General features: G+C 45.6%; 1 protein-coding gene across 2 annotated transcripts in view; it reads right to left on the reverse strand.

The window, feature by feature from the left end:
* ACVRL1 (activin A receptor like type 1) overlaps positions 1 to 18,508 on the reverse strand; it is a 96,668-nt gene that overhangs the window by 57,006 nt on the left and 21,154 nt on the right. For both annotated transcript variants that reach the window (XM_029594528.1, XM_029594527.1), the window contains exons 2-3: positions 2,598 to 2,669; positions 2,053 to 2,277 (exon numbers count right to left, since the gene is read on the reverse strand). In XM_029594528.1, the coding sequence (XP_029450388.1) occupies positions 2,053 to 2,277; positions 2,598 to 2,664 (292 nt within the window). In that variant the 5' untranslated portion in view covers positions 2,665 to 2,669. The remainder of the gene's footprint in view (positions 1 to 2,052; positions 2,278 to 2,597; positions 2,670 to 18,508) is intronic.

Genomic DNA, 18,508 nt, shown 5'->3' on the forward strand with positions numbered 1-18,508 from the left:
CTTGGCTCCTATGTTTGTTCCTGATCGTGGTTCCTGCTTGTTTCCTCCGTGCTTGATCTCTGGACTGGCTGCTGTACTTTCTTGCTCTCGACCCCTGGACTGGCTACAGTACTTTCTGGCTCTCGACCCCTGGACTGGCTGCGGTACTTTCTGGCTCTTGACCCCTGGATTGGCTGCTGAGCACTTTCTGATCCTGGCTCTTCGACCTGCTGAAGGCGTCAGCGTCTGCTCTCTCGACCTGCTGGAGGCGCCAGCTATCTGGAAAACTAGACCTGCAGGAGGCGCCTGCATCCAGATTTTCTTCAACCCTAGAAGCAACTCTTAGGACTGGCCTCGCCTTCCGACAGTGGGCCTTACGGACATCGCCGGACCAAGGGTCCACTCCTCTAGTCATAACACCAGTGTTATACAAATCGGTCTCATGCATACTCTTTGTGGCAATCCTGAAAATGCAACTAGTGAAATGGTAAACCGACGTAAGCAGTACAGAGTTCTAGTATCTGTAGCGGAGCTGAAGAATCGAAGGCCTCTACATGGGTGGTGAAAATGTATATGTTGGACCAATGTAAGAATTATCTGCAGGTGATACAGGGCTCATCCTTTCATCATCTAAAAATGACCCAGCATCACCTCAGGATAATTCTCATGTTAGTCCAATAAACAAAAAAAAGGTTTCACAGGCTGCAAAGAGGTTAATTTTTAAAGGGCTTGATATTCAAACATAGCCATGTAAGCCGGATCAGATTTATCTGGCTAAGTTACAAGGAATGTTCAGCCCGACTATGCTGCTGAATATCCCTGATTAAATCACTACTTAGCTGGATTAAGTCCACTTTGGGTAATTTTAGACCCGTTATTGAGCAGGTCCAATTTATCCCCCAGCAACCCACCTAGGTCCCGCCGGCTGCCAGAACCCAAGAGCTCAACTTGCAGGAAAGGTGGCTGGTATAGGTCAAGTTCCAGTGTGTCCCATCACAGGGCGCATCCGCCAGCTGTCGGCTGCTCTCCGAAATGCCCATTTTCCACCCACCACTTAGCCAGATAAGTGTTTATCCGGTTACGTGGCGGCTGCTAAACATGGCCAGATATTCAGCCACCTCTACTTAGCTGGATTAGTGGTTCTGAATATTGACCTTAAATTATGTGCCTAAACCCTTGAACGCCTTTAAAACTGACTAGGGCTATGAGACTATATTTAGACTCAAAGGTAGGCGGGGCCACCGGGGGCATGGAAAGTAAGCTGGAGATGATTTCCAGACCTAAGTGCCTAACTTAAACACCTACATTTAGGTGAGTGAACAGCAGGTAGATGCCTCCATTTCAGGCAACTAAATTAGACCAATTTTTATCCTGAAATTTTGGATGCCTAATTTCAACTGAAATTTCACTGAAATTTAGGAGATTAAAAACTGAGGTGGCCAGGCCAGGCACTCTGCTTTCTTTGAATATTGGTCTGCTTGAGGCCAGCTTCCTCCAGTACTAACAAGGTTACTGCTAGTACTCTGTGTTGTTTATAAATATGTTACACAGTGTAAAAAAGGGCCTGGTTTGTTTTTTTTTAGATTCAGATATTCAGAGACGTTTTATAGCCCTGTGGACCAGATTCTAGAGAGCCCGTATGCAATATGCACAATGTAGACTTTTGCATGCGAGTTTAGGGGTCTGGCTCTCCCCACTGCAACGAGGAGATGGGTCATCCAGCAGCACTTCCTCTGCATTGCGACATTTCAACCAAAATTATATAGAGACCCACTGAAGACATGAAGCAATTCCATTTAGTCCATTCAGCAGTAAAAAAATAAGATGCCCCTTGAATGCACGGGACAATACACCTCTGGCCCATGAAGGGTTCTGCTTACCCAAACTTTCTCTCGATAGACAAGAGACCATGAGGAAAACAAATCCTTATGTTCCATGCACCTTTTGGATGCTAATTTTTACAATTTCCTACCCTCCCTTTTTATTCTAGAGAAAGCATTGCAGCATTTTTGTCTGTGCAGAGTTACAAAGGATTGGCATTAGAAAGATAAAAGAAAAAGAGGGACACGGTACCGGCCTGGTGGATAGTGAGGTTGCCATTGCACATATCGGCGTCACAGCACTTGGTTGTAGCAGTTCCTTGAACCGTGGACTTGCACTGCTCCATCAGGTGCTCAGAGAAGCAACCCTTGGTCTGCTTGGTGAATCCATCTGCGTTCTCTATGGTCACAAAGCACTTCCGTCCCCGGCAGGTATCTTGGGTGCACCCTGGCCCGTCACAGATGCACTGCCATAGATCTTTGGGAATGAGAGAGAGAGAGAGCGGCTTAGATCTAGGATAGGAATTTTGCCAAGAATCCCAAAAGACTTGTTTACTCCTCAACAGTCCGACTCAGTCGCATGAAATGCAGGAGTAGTGACGACGTCACTCAGTGGTTTTTAAATCATACACAGTTATCCTTCCCTTAAGAGGAAGAATGCATGGCTGGTAAAGGCAGAATTTCCAGCCAATAACAATCAAAAGGGTCCAAGTATTTGTTTCACTACAGTCAGGATGATTAGATTTGACTTTGAAAGAGCTTAGAGAATGAACTGGGGAGCCAGAATAACTCACTTACCATTTGCAAGACATGTTGGGATAATCAGAATTGCCATGGAAAAAAACCAGCTGCCGCCTTGGAGCATTTTCACTATAAAAAAAAAAAAAAAAAAAAGCATTGGTTACTTGGTTAATCTGCTTCAGTAAACATTGCACATTTCATAGTGGAGAATAAACAGATTAGGGATTATGATTTATCAAGAAAACATTCAGTGGGATGAGAACAGTATGTCCACCATGGGGCTTGTGCTAAAAAATGTAAATCACCACAATTCCTGTAACGTTTGTGAAATATATAATTCTGAGATCCTTTCCTTCCACATCGGATTCTTCTCTCTGTGTTAGAAAAGGGTGTATGACGGGGTATGTACCGAGACTCTTATATGGTGGAATATAATAGGAGGAAACAATTTGGGATGTGCATTCTATTTTCCTGAATAGGAAAAACGTGACAAATGAGTCAAGTTTTGGTTTGGTTTGTTTCAACTGAACCAAAAATTTTACTCATCCAAAGATTTTCAGATGTTTAATTTTTGGATTTTGCTGCTTCTTTGCTGGAGTAGCTGCCAGCCTCTGGAATCTCCCCCTTGTACCAGTGATATAAAATTGTTATGTCAGGAGGGCCTGCCAGCCACCTGGTATCCCCCTTGCACCTACAATGTAAAATTGTTATGCCAGGGGAACTGCCAACCTACCTGCAACCCCCTGTACACCCCACCCTCAGGGTTGGTGCAAGAGTGTTAAGCACTCTAGATAAGTGATGATGAACTCCCGTCCTCCAGTGCCACAAACAGGCCAGGTTTTCAGGAAATCCACAATGAATATGCATGGGATTGATTTGCATGAGATTGTATGCAAATCTATCTCATTCATATTCATTGAGAATATCCTGAAAATCTGGCCTGTTTGTGGCACTCAAGAACTGGAGTTTGCCATCACTGCTCTAGCTTAGTGCCTCTCCTCCCCCGCCTACCGGTTACACCCTCCACACACAATTTTAAAAAAATTGCATTTATAAAAAGATTTTACATGAAAAACAACATGTATATTATATTTATTTATTTATTTATTTATTGTTTTTGTTATACCGAGTTTCATGATAGGCATCACATCAACCCGGTTTACAAATAACAAGGAGTGTAAAGCATAACGTAACGTAAAAACAATATTTTCAATAAGAACCTTGAACTTTAAATACAGTGAATCAGAAAAAGGGAGAGGGAAAGTTACAAAAAACAAGGAAAATAAACTTGGGATGGAAGGGGAGAAATTGAACAGCACAATATTTACATTTCAGCCTATTGATACATTAGAATAGCAAGTGAAAAAATAAGACTATGAAACGGTACATAGGTAATCAAATGAATAAATATGACAGTTGTGAATGGTAATAGTATGATAAATATTCAGCAGGAATTAGTGAGAGAGGGTTTGAGGTTTGTTGATTCGTGTTTACATTCCATTATTGCATACGAGTTAGTGCTAGTGAGAGGAGGTTTTATTCAAGGCTTGGAAATGCTTTTTTGAAAAGCCAAGTTTTTAGTCTTTTCCTAAATGTTAAAGAGCATGGGCTCTTGTCTCAAATCAGGGTGGGATCGAGTTCCAGAGAGCTGGACCTGCCTGATGAGAAGGCTCTGAGACTCAAGGATTTATGTTGGTAGGTTTTGGCCTTTGGAATTTTGGAGTGACTCTTTGTAGTGTTCCCTGATAGGCCTGGCGGAGGTGAATTTTTTAAGTGGTATTTGTAGGTCAAGTTGCGTGTGTTGGTTGATAGTTTTGTATATGATGTTAATGGTTTGTACATGATTCTATAGTGGATCGGAGCCAATGGAGGTTTTTGAGAATAGGTGAAATGTGGTCAATTTTCCTGGAATTTGTAAGGACTCTGGCTGCAGAGTTCTGAACCATTTGTAAAGGTTTGGTGTAAGAAGCTGGGAGGCCTAATAGTAATGAGTTGCAATAATCTAGTTTGGAAAAGATTATTGCTTGCAAGATTGTTCTGAAGTCCTGAGTGTGAAACAGCGGTTTTATTCTTTTCAGGATATGTAATTTGTAGAAGCAATCTTGGTGGTTTGGTTAATGAATGTTTTGAGGTTGAGACGATTGTCTAGGATGGCTCCTAAGTCTCTTACGTGGGTTGATTGAAGGAGTGTGGGTGGTTTAGGAAGTGTGTTATTGTTTTCCGGTGATATGAAGCAGGAATTCTGTTTTCGAAGCATTGAGTACAAGGTTTAGACTGTTGAGGAGAAGTTTAATTTCTAATAGGCAACTGTCCCAGTATTCCATTGTTTTTGAGATTGATTCTTTTATAGGGATTACGATCTGTACGTCGTCTGCAAAAAAGGAAATGTTTCAGGCTTAATTTTGTAAGTAGTTGGCAGAGTGGTAGCAGGTAGACATTGAAAAGGGTTGGGTGAAAGTGATGATCCTTGCGGCACTCCTCTATTAGAAGGGTGGTATTGGGATCTTTATTATGAATTTTGACTCTGTATCCTCTGTTTTCTAGAAATGTTTTGAACCAGTTTAGTGTGGCACCTGTTAAACCAATGTTTGCCAGCTGTTTTAGAAGAAGGGCGTGGTTGACGTTGACGTTGACGTTGTGGTGCCAACCAAAAAAACCCTGTAAAGAAGAAACTGGAACCGATATGATATTAGGCCTATAGTAACGCATGTTGGGTGTGGGCTTGGCTCTCAATAAACTGAGAGTAAAACAAAATTACAACAACATGTAGCAACCTCCCATACCGACGCAGCACTAATGCCAGCACTCAAGCAGTAACAATCCTACCTATGAAAAGGAAACACTCCAAATATTACAACGGCCCTAAAACACCAATGCACCTCTTATTAGGAAAACAGAACAAGCCAGCCTGCTATAGACTCCTACACAGAAATAACACACTAGCAGATTACCTCACCTCAGTCACATATGAAGAGCACAGAGAGACCCACACCAAATACAAAATAAAGAGACCGTAAAATAGAAACAGAAATGTGAAAACAAAATAGTGAACTGAAAAACCACAAGCAGCCAGACTGTGTATACAGTGCAACAATGAAAAAAGAAAATCACCAAGCCTCATAAAATATCAAACAATAACATCAAAAAATATAAATCTTTAATCATAACAGCAAAATCAGCCTAATAAAAAGAAATATTTCAAAACAGCTGACAAAGAGAACAGTGTCCAAAAACTGAAAACTCATAAATATTTTCCAAATACCAATAAAAATATTTCAGTACATCAGACACATCAAATAGCAGCCAAAGCGATAGTTAAAACTAATAAGGATAAAACTAAATTAACCTCTCTTCTTACCGGGGAACCTTTGATTTCCAGAATTGTCATGGATTAGCAGTCGCTGGAGCACTGTTGCTGCATTCAAAGTTTTTCCTCTCTCTCTCTCAACCACAGACGCATGTTCTTTATACACATGCTTGAATCATAAATACATACATGCTCTCAATCACACTCACAGACACACACACACACCGCTCGCTCCATTCGTTTTGAATCTCAAACGCATCTGCTATCAATCACACTCCTAGGATCTCTCCATACATGCTCAATTACACACACACATATTTCACTCACTCTCCCCCACCAGCACATGCACAGCAGCAGCCTCTTCCTCCTTCAAGCTCTCAGGCTCCAGGCCTCTCTTCATGTCTTCTACTGCATGCGGGATGGCTTCTTCCACAGCCCTCTCTCCTCTTTTTTTTTTTTTTTTTTGGCCGCAGGCGGAAATGGTCCTCCACCCGCAGCCCTCTCTCCTTTCTCTCTTCAGCTAGCCTAAGGGTCATGCTTGTGGTTTTTGGTGCCCCCCTAAGGGTTGGCGCTGGTAGTTAACCACCTAGTTCAGCTAGCGGACATATCGGCCCTGCCCACCCCTTTCAAAATGTTGGGTAAGATGCGCCACAACACTCCTCTGACTCCTGCCAGAAGCCAAACACACACCCCACCTACCCAAAAGTGAACCTCAATACCAAAATCTTCCATCCCAATCCCTTCCCCCCACTCTCAAAAGGTTCCACTTGAAAGGATCCAAAATCTAGCTGGCAGGACATAAGCTTTGGTCCTCTTGGCTAAGCATCCGGCGTGTTAGAGTGAGCCTGTATGTACACTAACAGAGCTGCCATCAGGGAATGCTGGATGCTTAGCCGTGAGGACCGAAGCATGTGTCTTCCCAGTTAGCCTTAGATTCTTTTCAGCTGGACTTCTTGGGAGAAGGAGGAAAGGGAGTGTTTCGTTAGTAATTTTCATGTCAAGTGGGTGAGGTGTCTAGCCCAACATTTTCACAGGGACAGGGTGCAAGGGGGGGGGGGGGTGGTAGCTTCCCCTAGTATAACAATTTAAAATCATGGCTGCAAATAGCGTGCACTATTTACCAAAACAAACCAAAACTCCCCCATGGAAACAAACCAAACAGAACCAAAATGAACTGAAAACATTTTGCCAGCACCCCCCCGAAAACAATTCTGTGCTGAGTTTCTGTGGCTGGATCCGCTCTGCAGTGTTCTGCTTTAAGCAGTCAGAGCCAGCCTGAGCAGTAGGGAGTCATGAGCTTTCACTGCTGGGATTCCCATATCAGGCCAGCGACATCAATCCTCATAGACATTTCATCAGTTCAGCTCTGCCAAAGGTCTCGACTGCTCTGTGCGGACAAATTATTTCTGAAAAAACGGAGTTGCCAACGTAAACACGGTAGAGAGACTTCAGGCCTCTCCAGCTCTCTTTTCTTTCGTTTGGATCTATTTCTAATTGACGAGACCCAGAGTCCACCAAGTCCCCAGCTTTCTCCTATATTGTCTAAAACATTCCTAGCATAAATATTGATGCCTTTTGGTTTCCTGCAATTCTTTCAAAGCCCCCACCCATCTCCAGGCCAGCCAGCAAAGGAATCAAGATTGTTTAAGATTTTAGCCTTGATGGGAAAACAGTGTCACGAAAAGTGGGCTGAGCTGAAAAAAAATTTGCCTGAGACCAGATGTGAGATCACTATACAAAAATAACTTCTATTGTCTCCCCTCCAACCCTCTCTAGGGAAAACTAAACCTTAATACAAGTATTTCTCATGAGGGATTTACTGCTCCAGAGGGGCATAGAGCTAATGGCTGCTGCTGCTTGTTCTAATTAGGAATTATTAGTTTGGCTCCTTTATCTGTGGCATCATTGCACAAATTACACTAAATGATAGAAAAAAAATCTCACTCTCTAGATGGCAGATAATACTGACAGGACTCATCTAGTCTGCCCCCTTTCCTTTTCCTACTGCAGACCCTAATGGTCTCTGGCTTTTCCACTGTCAAGGACAGGGTTGGCCAACGCTGGTCCTCAAGGCCTGATTTTTATGACATCCCACAATTAATATGCATGAGATAGATTTGCATGCATTGTCTCCATTTCAAGCAGATCTCTCTGTACATATTCAATTGTGGTATCCTGAAAAACCAGCCTGTTTGTGGTGCTGAGGACCAGGGTTGGCACCCATGGTCAAGGATCTTCTGTGTTCAGTCCCAGGCTTTCTTGAATTTTGAACTATTTTTGTTCTCCATCTCTATTAGATGCCCGTCCATCCTTTCTGTGAATAATATTACTATTATGTATGGCGGCTTGCGAGGATTGACCCGCGAGCCATCTCACTTATCCCAACACTACTGGCAGTCCTTCATGCCAGAATGCTGCCAGCTCCCTAACTCCGCCGAGCACAGCCAGAGGATGTAACCATGCCGCCTTTCTCTGGCTTCCCCTAGGTGCCCACGCACCCGACCTCTCTGCTCCTTAAGGGCCCCGCAGCAAGAAAGCAAGCCCTGGCACCCTTTGATCACATCATTGGCCTTCCCTCTATTTTAGATGCTTTTTGGGAGCAGTAGATGCCTCAGCCAATGGGTCTCCTGTAGTGCCTTGTGCCTCCAGTGCATGTTGCTTGTGTTCCTGCATTCCTGTGTCCCTGATTTGTGTTGCCTTATCCATCTGGTCCTTGTCCTTGATTGCCTTGCCCTGTTCTCATCTCTGCCTCCATCTTCCATGTCCTCCCTTGGCTTGATCTCCCGATACTGACCTCTGCTTGGACCCAGATCACTTCTTGCTTGCTGCCTGGAACTGACCACATCTTGTCTGCTACCCTGCTCCAACCTCTGTCCCATCTCCAGTGTCTGCTACCCTGCCACTAGCTCTGACTTCAACCTGTGTTTGGACTATCATCTGCCTAATCACCCCAGAACCCACCTAGGTCCTGACGGCCGCCAGAACCCAAGAGTTCAACTTGCAGGGAAAGCTGGTGGGTATAGGTCAATGTTCCAGTTTGTCCATCACAGGGCGCATCTGCCAGCTGTCGACATGGGCCCTAGCGGGTTTGCCCACCAAGTTGCACCAACCACACCACAGCTTTAAAGGCCAGAGAGGCCATATTTCTTTACAATTTCCTTATGTTCCTGCTAAATATATTCCCCTCCTCTCCTGATTCATAACAGGGAACCTTGTTCTATAACTTCCTTTCCAATGAAAAAAAACACTCTTGTGGGTATTATACCTTTGTATTTATGTGAATGCCTTTATCAGGTGAAAGTTAAACTAATATTAAATAAAGCAATGAAATCAGACAAGATATAGCTCATGATATTCAGGGAGCTTATGGGAGCTGGCAGCACCACAGACAACCCTATTGAGTCATTTGATGGAGAAAAAAGCAGATCTAGAGGACTGAAGATGGGAAGGATTAAGTGGGAGCGGGGAGTAGGCTGGCAAAATAGGCTAGTTAGCCTGACCTTGTTGGAGGAGAAATTAGCGGACTCATTATCAAAGGAAAAGCCTGAAATATCTGAAGTCTAACGTATTATGGCAACATGGATTCATCAGGATGCTCAACAGGAGAAAGTAATGTCAACAAATCTGATAAACTTTCTTTCCCAAATGCCCAAGTAATTAGATTCCACCTCACTCAAGCAAATTAGGCAGCATTAGGGGTGGATCCAGGGGTAAGCAAACTCTAGTCTGTGTGGACACCAATTTGCCCAGGTTTCAGGATATCTGTCATGAGTATGCATTAGATAGATTTGCATACAATTGAAGCAGTGTGCATGCAAACCTATCATGTATATTCAAGAGGAATATCCTGAAAACTTGAGAGGGCTGGTGTCCATGGTGACCATGGTGTCCATGGTGACAGGAAATTGCCTACCCCTGAATGGGTCTTACAGTGGGTTAGAAACTGCACTGATAGGCAACAGGAGGTGGTGGTAAACAGAGTTCACTGCAAGAGGAATGTGAATGATGGGGGGTGCCAGAAGCATCAGGCCTCAGGTTACTGGATCTTCAATTATTTAAAGAAGGTTCATTAAAGGAAAAGCTTTTTCAGCTTTCTTTAACACATGAGGTCCATGAACAAATAAAGTGATACAAAAAACCTTTTCGGCCCACTGACTCTTAAAGGAAAACACTGTTTTGATATTAAAGTTGCATACAACAAAATGACAAAAACTGTCCCCTCTCGTTTACCCTGCTCCTAGATCAACTGATCCCTACTTGCTTCAGAAACCCTGTTTTCAAAGAGGTACTCCCATTAAAACCAGCTATGCTTCGTATTCCATAATGAGCACTGCGCTCATCACAACGAGGAGTTTTACATTTCACCAAATAAGATTCTCCAGGTTGGCTGAAACAAGACAGAGCATTTTTGGTGGCCGCTCCTATTTTTTGGAATTCCCTCCCTGAAAGCCTACAAATGACATCTAACTCGAAAAACGTTTAAGTCTATGTGCAAGACATTTTTATTTCAATGAGCTGTTGACTGATATGTTTTATTTATTGGCAAGCAAGGGTAGGGCCATTGGACATGTTCTTGAGTTGTTACTGTCTCATTGTATTGATTTATGCTATTGTCTGTTTATATTGCTTGATTTTGTGTTTTGTTTAATATTATCTATTTATTGTTTTAGGTGTGATATTGTATTATGTGTGTTTTTATGCGAGTCTGCCTAGAGCTTTGACAGGTGGTGACAATTTGTTTATTTTATATTTACATTTTTTGACACTTCTAAAGTGGATTACATCCATGTACTATAGATATTTCCCTGTCCCCAAGGAGCTCACAATCAGGGATGATAACTTTCAAACTGGCACATGGGCACACATGTGCGCATACACATCGGCCTGCACCCAGGGACACGGCAATTTTATAACATATGGGTGCATATGCGCGCATGTTATAAAATACCCTGGCTGCACGCACGTGTGCCAAATTTTAACTGGGCACGCACATGTCATAGGTCGGGAGATTTTAAAAGTGGCGTGTACCAACATCATTGCTAGTTAAACCAGCTCGTCCCATTTGCCCAGTTAAGGGAGAGGTCCTCCAAACTCCCCTAGTTTAATACCCTTCACTCCCCTCCAGTTAGCCCCACCCCTTAACCCCCCCCCCCCCCACCCCCCCCCCCCCCCCCCCCCCCCCCCCGCAGATCTGCCTATTTTTCTTTATTTTATAATTCGCACCTCCTCCATAGCAGAAGTAAATTTTCGCGGCAGGGGATCTGGGCGTGCGCCCAGGTGCCCACATCTCTGGTTCATGCCCCGCCCCTTTTTGAAAACTTTAAAGTTGCATGCTCGCCCTGCGGGAGCTACACGCATATCTGGGCGGGCTTTTTTAAAATCAGTGAGGCTGTGCGCGAGTCCAACTTATTTGTACAACCCCTAATTCATGCGTGTGCCGGACTTTTAAAATTCACTTTTAAGTTCATACCTGAGGCAACGCTGGGTGAAGTGACTTGCCCGAGGTCACAAGGAGCAGCAGTGGGATTTGCACACTGGCTTCACTGGTTTGTAGCTCGCTGTTCTAACCACTAGGCTACTCCTCCACTCCATATGAAGTTTGCAATAAATAAACAGATAGAAATGTTGGTTCACCCAGGACACCACACTCCAGAATTCCATCCCAAGAACCTTCAGCTTGCAGTCTTCAATGCAGCTTAAACCACCTGCAAGCTGAGTGCCAGCGTCTTGTCTATTGATTTCTGCTCTGAGATTTTCTATTCCTAGTGTATTACTATTTTCCAGTTCCCACTGTCCTGCTATCAGGACTGGCTTAGACGGGATTTCCAGCTGGGGGCCCAGTGTTTGGCCTCTGAGCCACCATAGGGCAGTGATGACAGTACATTAAACACAGATGAGGAGATCTTGCATTGACTGTTCGCAGAGCAAGGAGCTGTGCCCCCCGGAGAACCACATTATTCCCAGGGACTAGAAAGGAGGAGATTTCCGGGAACACTTTCTAGGTCCAAATACTTGAGGACCGCTGAGCTGCTGTTAATCTCAGATACTGTGATCCATGAAAACTGCCATGTTGCGAGTACTTGGCTATGTTGATAAGAATACCTGAGATCTGACCTGAGGAACTTGACCTGTCTGTACATGTACAGATCCCCTTGGGATCTCCACTAGATGGCCCTCGTCTAGGAACATGGGGGGTAGGAGTTAGGAGAGGAGTGTACCATGTCTTACAGCACACCCTGTTAAGGTTTGTCTAAAATTGGGAGCTCTGAACGGGAGTTCAATGTGGCATTTTTGTTGGATTTAGAAGAAACGTAACTTTCTTTGGTTCCTGGTCTCTGGTAGGCCAGGCCTCACGGTCTGGTGTTCCCAGAAGAGGAAGGAGGCGGTTATAACCTGCTCAGTCCACAATCTGGCTGGAGAGGTTGCCACAGTGTTATTCTGTGGATTTACTTAAGGAAAAAGTATTTACTTTTGAATTTTAATTTTTTTTTTGTAGTTTTGTTGATTCCCTGGTCCTTAGTCATGGGGGAAAATCCCCCTGCTTCTGAGAAGGATCAGGACAAAGGAAGATCTGCTGTTCCCTCTCAGACCCAGGAGATGGAGAGTGGAGTGTCTGTTTTAGTAACTGAATATTTTTGTGGAGATTTTTTTTCTTTTCTTTCAGGAGAAAACTGGCTGCCACTCTTCCTGACCACGTGTGGGGAAAGAGGAGGAGTTTATTTTCCCCACTGCTCTGGACCTTTCATCTGAAAGATCCTGATTACCATTTGAAGAGGAGTAAGTATTGGTTTTTTCATCTGGAGACCCCCACCGAAGGAGTCATTGCCCCAGAGCAAGAGAGGAGATTTGGGAGTTTGGAGACTCTGAAATACATCTAGGGCAGTGGTTCTCAAACCTTTTTCGGTTGGAACACACCTGACAGATGATTCTCACATGTGTGACACACTGAACACATGACAGTCATGGGGCTAAATGTAAACATGCACTCTGTATCCACAGGAACCCCCTGATCCCCTAGCAATGACTGCAGAATTGAACTAGGACATTCCCCGTACAACTCACCATAGAAAAAAAGATGTTCTGGTTCTGGTACCATCTCAGTAACAGCAATACTAACTCCCTCTACTACCAGGCACAATAGTCCTACTTACACACACACACACACACACACACACACAACCAACCATCACCAAATACAGAAAGACCACAAATTACAAATATGAACACAGAAACCAGAATGGAAACTCAAAAAAGCCACTCTGCATGCAGTGCAAAACTGGAGAAATGGAAACTGAAATATAGCACCTAACACAGCCCCAGGATCTGCAATAATGCACACAAACTAATTTGCACAAAGTTACACCTGTATTATTGAACACACTCAAACAGTAATAACCCTATCTATGAAAAGGCAACACTACAAATATTATACCAGGCCCTAAACACCAATACACCTCCTATTAGGAAAACAGAACAAGCCACAACTGTAATAGACTCTACACCAGAAACTAGAAGCTTGCAGAATACCCTTACCTTAGTAACACATACAGAATACAGACAGACTCTCACCAAAAACAATAAAGTGACCATAAAGTTAATGTTTTTGTTTTCCATTGTTGCATTGCATACAGAGCATGGCTTCTGCTATTTCCAGTTCAGTTTTTGTCTGCCACATTTCTAATTATACATTTCTCAAGACATAAAATAATTGTAAAACTATGGACCAGCTGCAGCAGTTCACTGCATGGCTGAATTCTCAAGATTCGAACCTCCAGTTTACTATGATATATAGCACTGAAGAACTATCCTTTTTGGATATTCAGGTTCTGAAACAAAGTAACAGAATTAGAAACATCTCTGTACCATAAACCATCTGAAAGAAATAATTTATTACATTATTTCTAGCTTTCAACCTACTGGTTTAAGAAATAATGTACCAGTAGGTCAATTTTTAAGGATTTGAGTAAGTGATTACTTGAACGGGGTTATCCTTTGACATCATCAGAAAAGTTTACAAAACATGCAGAATGGACTAGGCTTTTACTTGATAGAAATACTTCTACCAAATCATCTTTAGTGTGTGTTTTACAATATTCTCCCCTAGGACAGCAGGATGGTAGTCCTCACAGATGGGTGACATCAGATGCAGCCCGGCACTGAAAACTTTCTTCAAAGTTTCTAGAACTTTGACTGGCCACACTGAGCATGCCCAGCCTGCCACTATCCGTGTATCCATGCGAGGGCCCTCTTCAATCTCTTTTTTGACGTGAAGTAACTGCCTCATGGTGGTGGAGCTACTGCTCTCACAGGCCAATTCTGTAAAGTGCGCTCGGCCGTGCGCACTGTTTAACAGGGGTTTGACCGCGTGATTTCAACGGGCGTCTATAACCCCTTGTACTGTAAGGGGTTTAGCGCCTCGAATAAGCGTGGCCAAACCCCCTGAAAACTATGCATGTTGATGAGGCTATAAGTCAGTTCAGCCCAATTCCAAAAGTAAAATGTGCAGCCAATCCGCACATTTTATGCTCAAAAATTTAAACACCTGCCCAAGGCAGGCGTTAATATGAGCAACCCGGAAAAGTGTACAGAAAAGCAGAAAATACTGCTTTTCTGTACACCGTCCGACTTAATATCCTAGCAATATTAAGTCAGAGGAACAAAAAATGTAAAAATAAAATAAAATGTGTCGGACCAGTCCAGTTAAGAGAATGGACGCTGAATTTTACGGTGTCCATTTTCCTAATTGATCGCCGTCAGCGGGTTCGAAAACAGATGCTCCTAATATTGAGCATCTGTTTTCTTGAACCTGCCAAGAGAGCCACCTCTCCTGGGCCAAGGAGGCGCTAAGGGGACGTAATAGTCTTCAGCGCTTCCTCTTAGCGTGACCCCTCGTTTAAATATAGGACTTGCACGCCCAGGAGAGGTGGCTGGGCATACGTCGGAGATCAGGTGCTCAACATGTAGTGCCCACTCTCCTGCGTTTTTGTTTTTTTTTTTTTTTTACAGAAATCTGCCTTTAGTTTTTTCTCAAACTACTGTATCCAGTTTTTTGGCTTGTCAGCGTCGTGTCCCTCTTTTCCGGTCGGTGCCCTGGCCAATGCACTAGTAGGTCTCTTTTCCCCCCCTTTGTTGCGGGTGATTCCTGGCATGTCGCCGACGGCCATTGACTGCTCGTCTGCAGTTTTTCATGATGTTGTCCGGTTTCGACGGTGCCCCCAGTACCCGTGGACCATGTCAATTACTGATCTGCATGAGGTTTGATCCTCCTGCTGGGGGGCAGAGGATACGCGGACGTCATTTGTGCGATCAGGTGATCCCCAAGGGCCATCGTGCACAGCTGGATAAAATGGAGAAACCTTTTAGGCCCAATAAGTCTGCTCCATCCACTCCAGCATTAAAGGCATCGACACCTAGGAGCCGTTGGATACACCGCCCCTTTCCATGCCCTTGGCAGGCCAGTCTCTCTCAAGAGGAGCCAGTGATAAGCAGTCTCCGGTGTCGTCGTACTCCAAGGCATCGGGCTCTTCAGCTTCCTCGGTGCCAGGGAAAGACCAGGCTGAGCATCGCGAGAAGTTCAGCAAGCATAGTTACCAGTCGCCTTTGGCGCATGGCTTCGGATCTGGTGTGGCATCAGCGGCTGCCATGCCGCCACTGAAGCGACCCCGTGAAGAGGAGTCGTCATCCTCTATCAGACCCGGGAGTCTCAGGCGTTCCCCACCAGCATTGGTGCTAGACACCAAGCCTCCTCGGGGCTCCAAGGAGGCTCTGGTAATGCCTTTTCTGCCATCTGTCCTAACTTTGCCAGACTTTCAGAAGGAATTGGACCACAGGGTTCAGATGGCAGTGCTCTGAGCCCTGCAGGGTATTGAGCCGCCTCTGGCATCGGCCCCCATGCCGGTGCCAAAACCTGCACCGTCTCTCTTGGCGCCCCTGCTAGAGAGAGTGTCTGATGTCCTGCTAGGTGTCCTTCTGATGCAACTGGTGCCTAGAGGACCATCGGTTCCTCAAGTGGTCACCGATGCCCTCCTATGGAACGATTCCCATATTGGGTCCTCCAAGGAGGAAGATTTACTATGACCATCAGCACCTTTGGGTCCACTTGCCCCAAGACTGGAGTTCCTGATCCTGTTCCTGGGCCATTGGGGATCTCGGTGCCTTTGGTGTCCTCGGGGCCATCAATTGCCCCTCAGTGTCAAAACCAAGAAGCTTGGACAGGGGCATCCATGCCAGCTACCAGGGGGCCCTTAGCGAGGAAGAGGCCCCCGTATGATCCCTGGGGTGATGATACCACGGAATCTTTTTTCTGAAGACTCCGGTGAGATCCTTTCGGAGGCTTCGCCCTCCAGATGAAAGGCATTAATCTAATCCCAGAGGAGACCTCCTCCTTTGCGGGCTTTGTCCGAACAATGGCTGAGGCCATCCCTTTTCAGCTCTTCACAGGAGAAGACACTCAGCCTAAGATACTGGAGGTCCTCCAGTTGGTTGATGCCCCAAAGGAGATAGTGGCTGTCCCAGTCTATGATATTTTTAAGGAACTTCTCCTTAGGATCTGGGAACATCCTGAATCCATTCCTCCCATTAATAGGAAGGCGGATGCCATCCATCTAGTCCAACTCGCACTGGTGTTTGAGAGACACCATCTCCCACACCAATCCATGGTAATGGATTCCGCTCTCAAAAAAGCAAAGCACTCCCGCACCCACACCTCTGCCCCCTCCATGCAGGATCACAGGGTGCTGGATGCCCTAGCTAGGAAGGTGTATCAGGGCTCATCGCCCGTATCTCCTCCTACCAATTATATATGACCCAGTATAACCGGAACCTGTGGAAGCAGGTCCAGGAGCTGTCAGAGTATCTGCCACAGCAGCAACAGGATGTGTTCCCAGCATGGTACAGCAGGGTCTGGAGGCAGGGAAACATGAGGTGAGGTCCACCTACGATGTTTTTGAAACAGTAGCGAGAATGGCTGCAGCAGCTATTGGCACCCACAGGATGGCCTGGCTCTGCGCTTCGGACGTCTGCCCGGAAGTCCAGGAAAAGCTGGCAGACCTACCCTGTATGGGAAAGTATCTCTTCGGGAATAAGGTCAGGGACAGGGTGGCCCAATTGAAGGGCCACCATGAGACCCTTCAGCAATTGTTGGCTAGTACTTCTGACCCACCAGCCTCAGTAAGGAAGTCCTCACGGCAGGGCTCGAGGAAATCCCTTCATCAGAGGAAATGTTATCCTCTGGCCTCACAGGCTCATACACCTTGCGCTTGTTCCAGGGGTCGTTTCCGAAAGCAGCGGACACCCAGACCCCAGCCAGCCACCCAGCAAAGCACTGCTATGGAGTTCTGACTGGGGGAGAGGGAGCGCGAGTCAGTTTGCCATATCCTCAGCATCCTGCCCTCCAGTCAGGGGCAGGCTGAGTCATTTTGCCCCCAGTAATATCGGACCAGTGAGTTCTATCATTCACCGAGGGTACTGGCTGAATTTCAGGAATGTCACTGCAGACTTTCCCCCATGTCCATTGTGGGTTTTGTCTGCTATTCAGGAAGTTCTTTTGACAGAGTTTTCCGCCCTGTTGATGGCAAGAGCGGTAGAACCCGTTCCCCACCACAGCAAGGGCCAAGAGTTCTACGCTTGGTATTTCCTAATACCAAGAGAACTGGGTGCCTCCACCCTATTCTCAATCTGAGGGCTTTGAACAAATTCCTGCAAAAGAGAAAGTTTAAGACTGTTTCATTGGGTACTCTGATTCCACTCCTCAGAGAGGAGACTGGCTCTGCTCCCTTGATCTGAAAGATGCCTATTCCCACATAGTGATCTTCCTGAGTCACAGGAAGTATTTTCGCTTTGTGTGGAAAAGGACCACTTCCAGTATTGGGTGTTACCATTCAGCCTTGCGTCAGCCCCTCGGGTCTTGTACCAAGTGCCTGGGCAGTGGTTGGGGTGTACCTCAAGGCGTCAAGGGGAGCATGTGTTCGCCTACTTAGATGACTAGCTGATCAAAAGCGTCTCCCAACAGGTTATGTCTGTACATCCAAGTGCTGCAATCTCTGGGATTTGTCATCAATTACCCCAAATCCCACCTCTGCCTATCGGCCTGCCTAGACTTCATAGGAGCCAAGGCATTTCTACCCTGCGATCGGGCGTTTGACCTGTCGTCGCTGGCGAGTATAGTCCGCAGCCGCCCACGGATTTCTGCTTGTCTGCTGCTTCTTCTTTTGGGTCACATGGCTGTGTCTGTCCATGTCACCCCGTTGGCCTGCCTGTGCATGCGTGGAGTGTAATGGACCTTATGGTCGCAGCGGCAGCAGGTGTCCCAGGACCTCAAAGTGCATGTCTCCATCACACTACTCCTTCAGGTCTCCCTGTTCTGATGGGAGAATCTATCCAACCTGGAGCAGGGTGTCCCTTTTCAGGTTCCCCCAACTCAAGTGGTGCTTACCACCAACACCTCCCCCCTAGGCTGGGGGGCGCATGTGGATGACTTCCACACGCAGGGATGGTAAACTGCTCAGGAGTCTCAGATGAACTTCCTGGAGCTTCATGCGATCCGTTATGCCCTTTGGGTGTTTCGAGACCGCTTGTCCCACAAGGCAGTCCTGATCTGGATGGCAATCTGATTGCAATGTGGTACATCAACAAATAGGGAGGCACTGGATCGTTCCTCCTC

The sequence above is a fragment of the Rhinatrema bivittatum genome, chromosome 3, assembly GCF_901001135.1.
Source record: "Rhinatrema bivittatum chromosome 3, aRhiBiv1.1, whole genome shotgun sequence".
Taxonomy (NCBI): Eukaryota; Metazoa; Chordata; class Amphibia; order Gymnophiona; family Rhinatrematidae; genus Rhinatrema; species Rhinatrema bivittatum.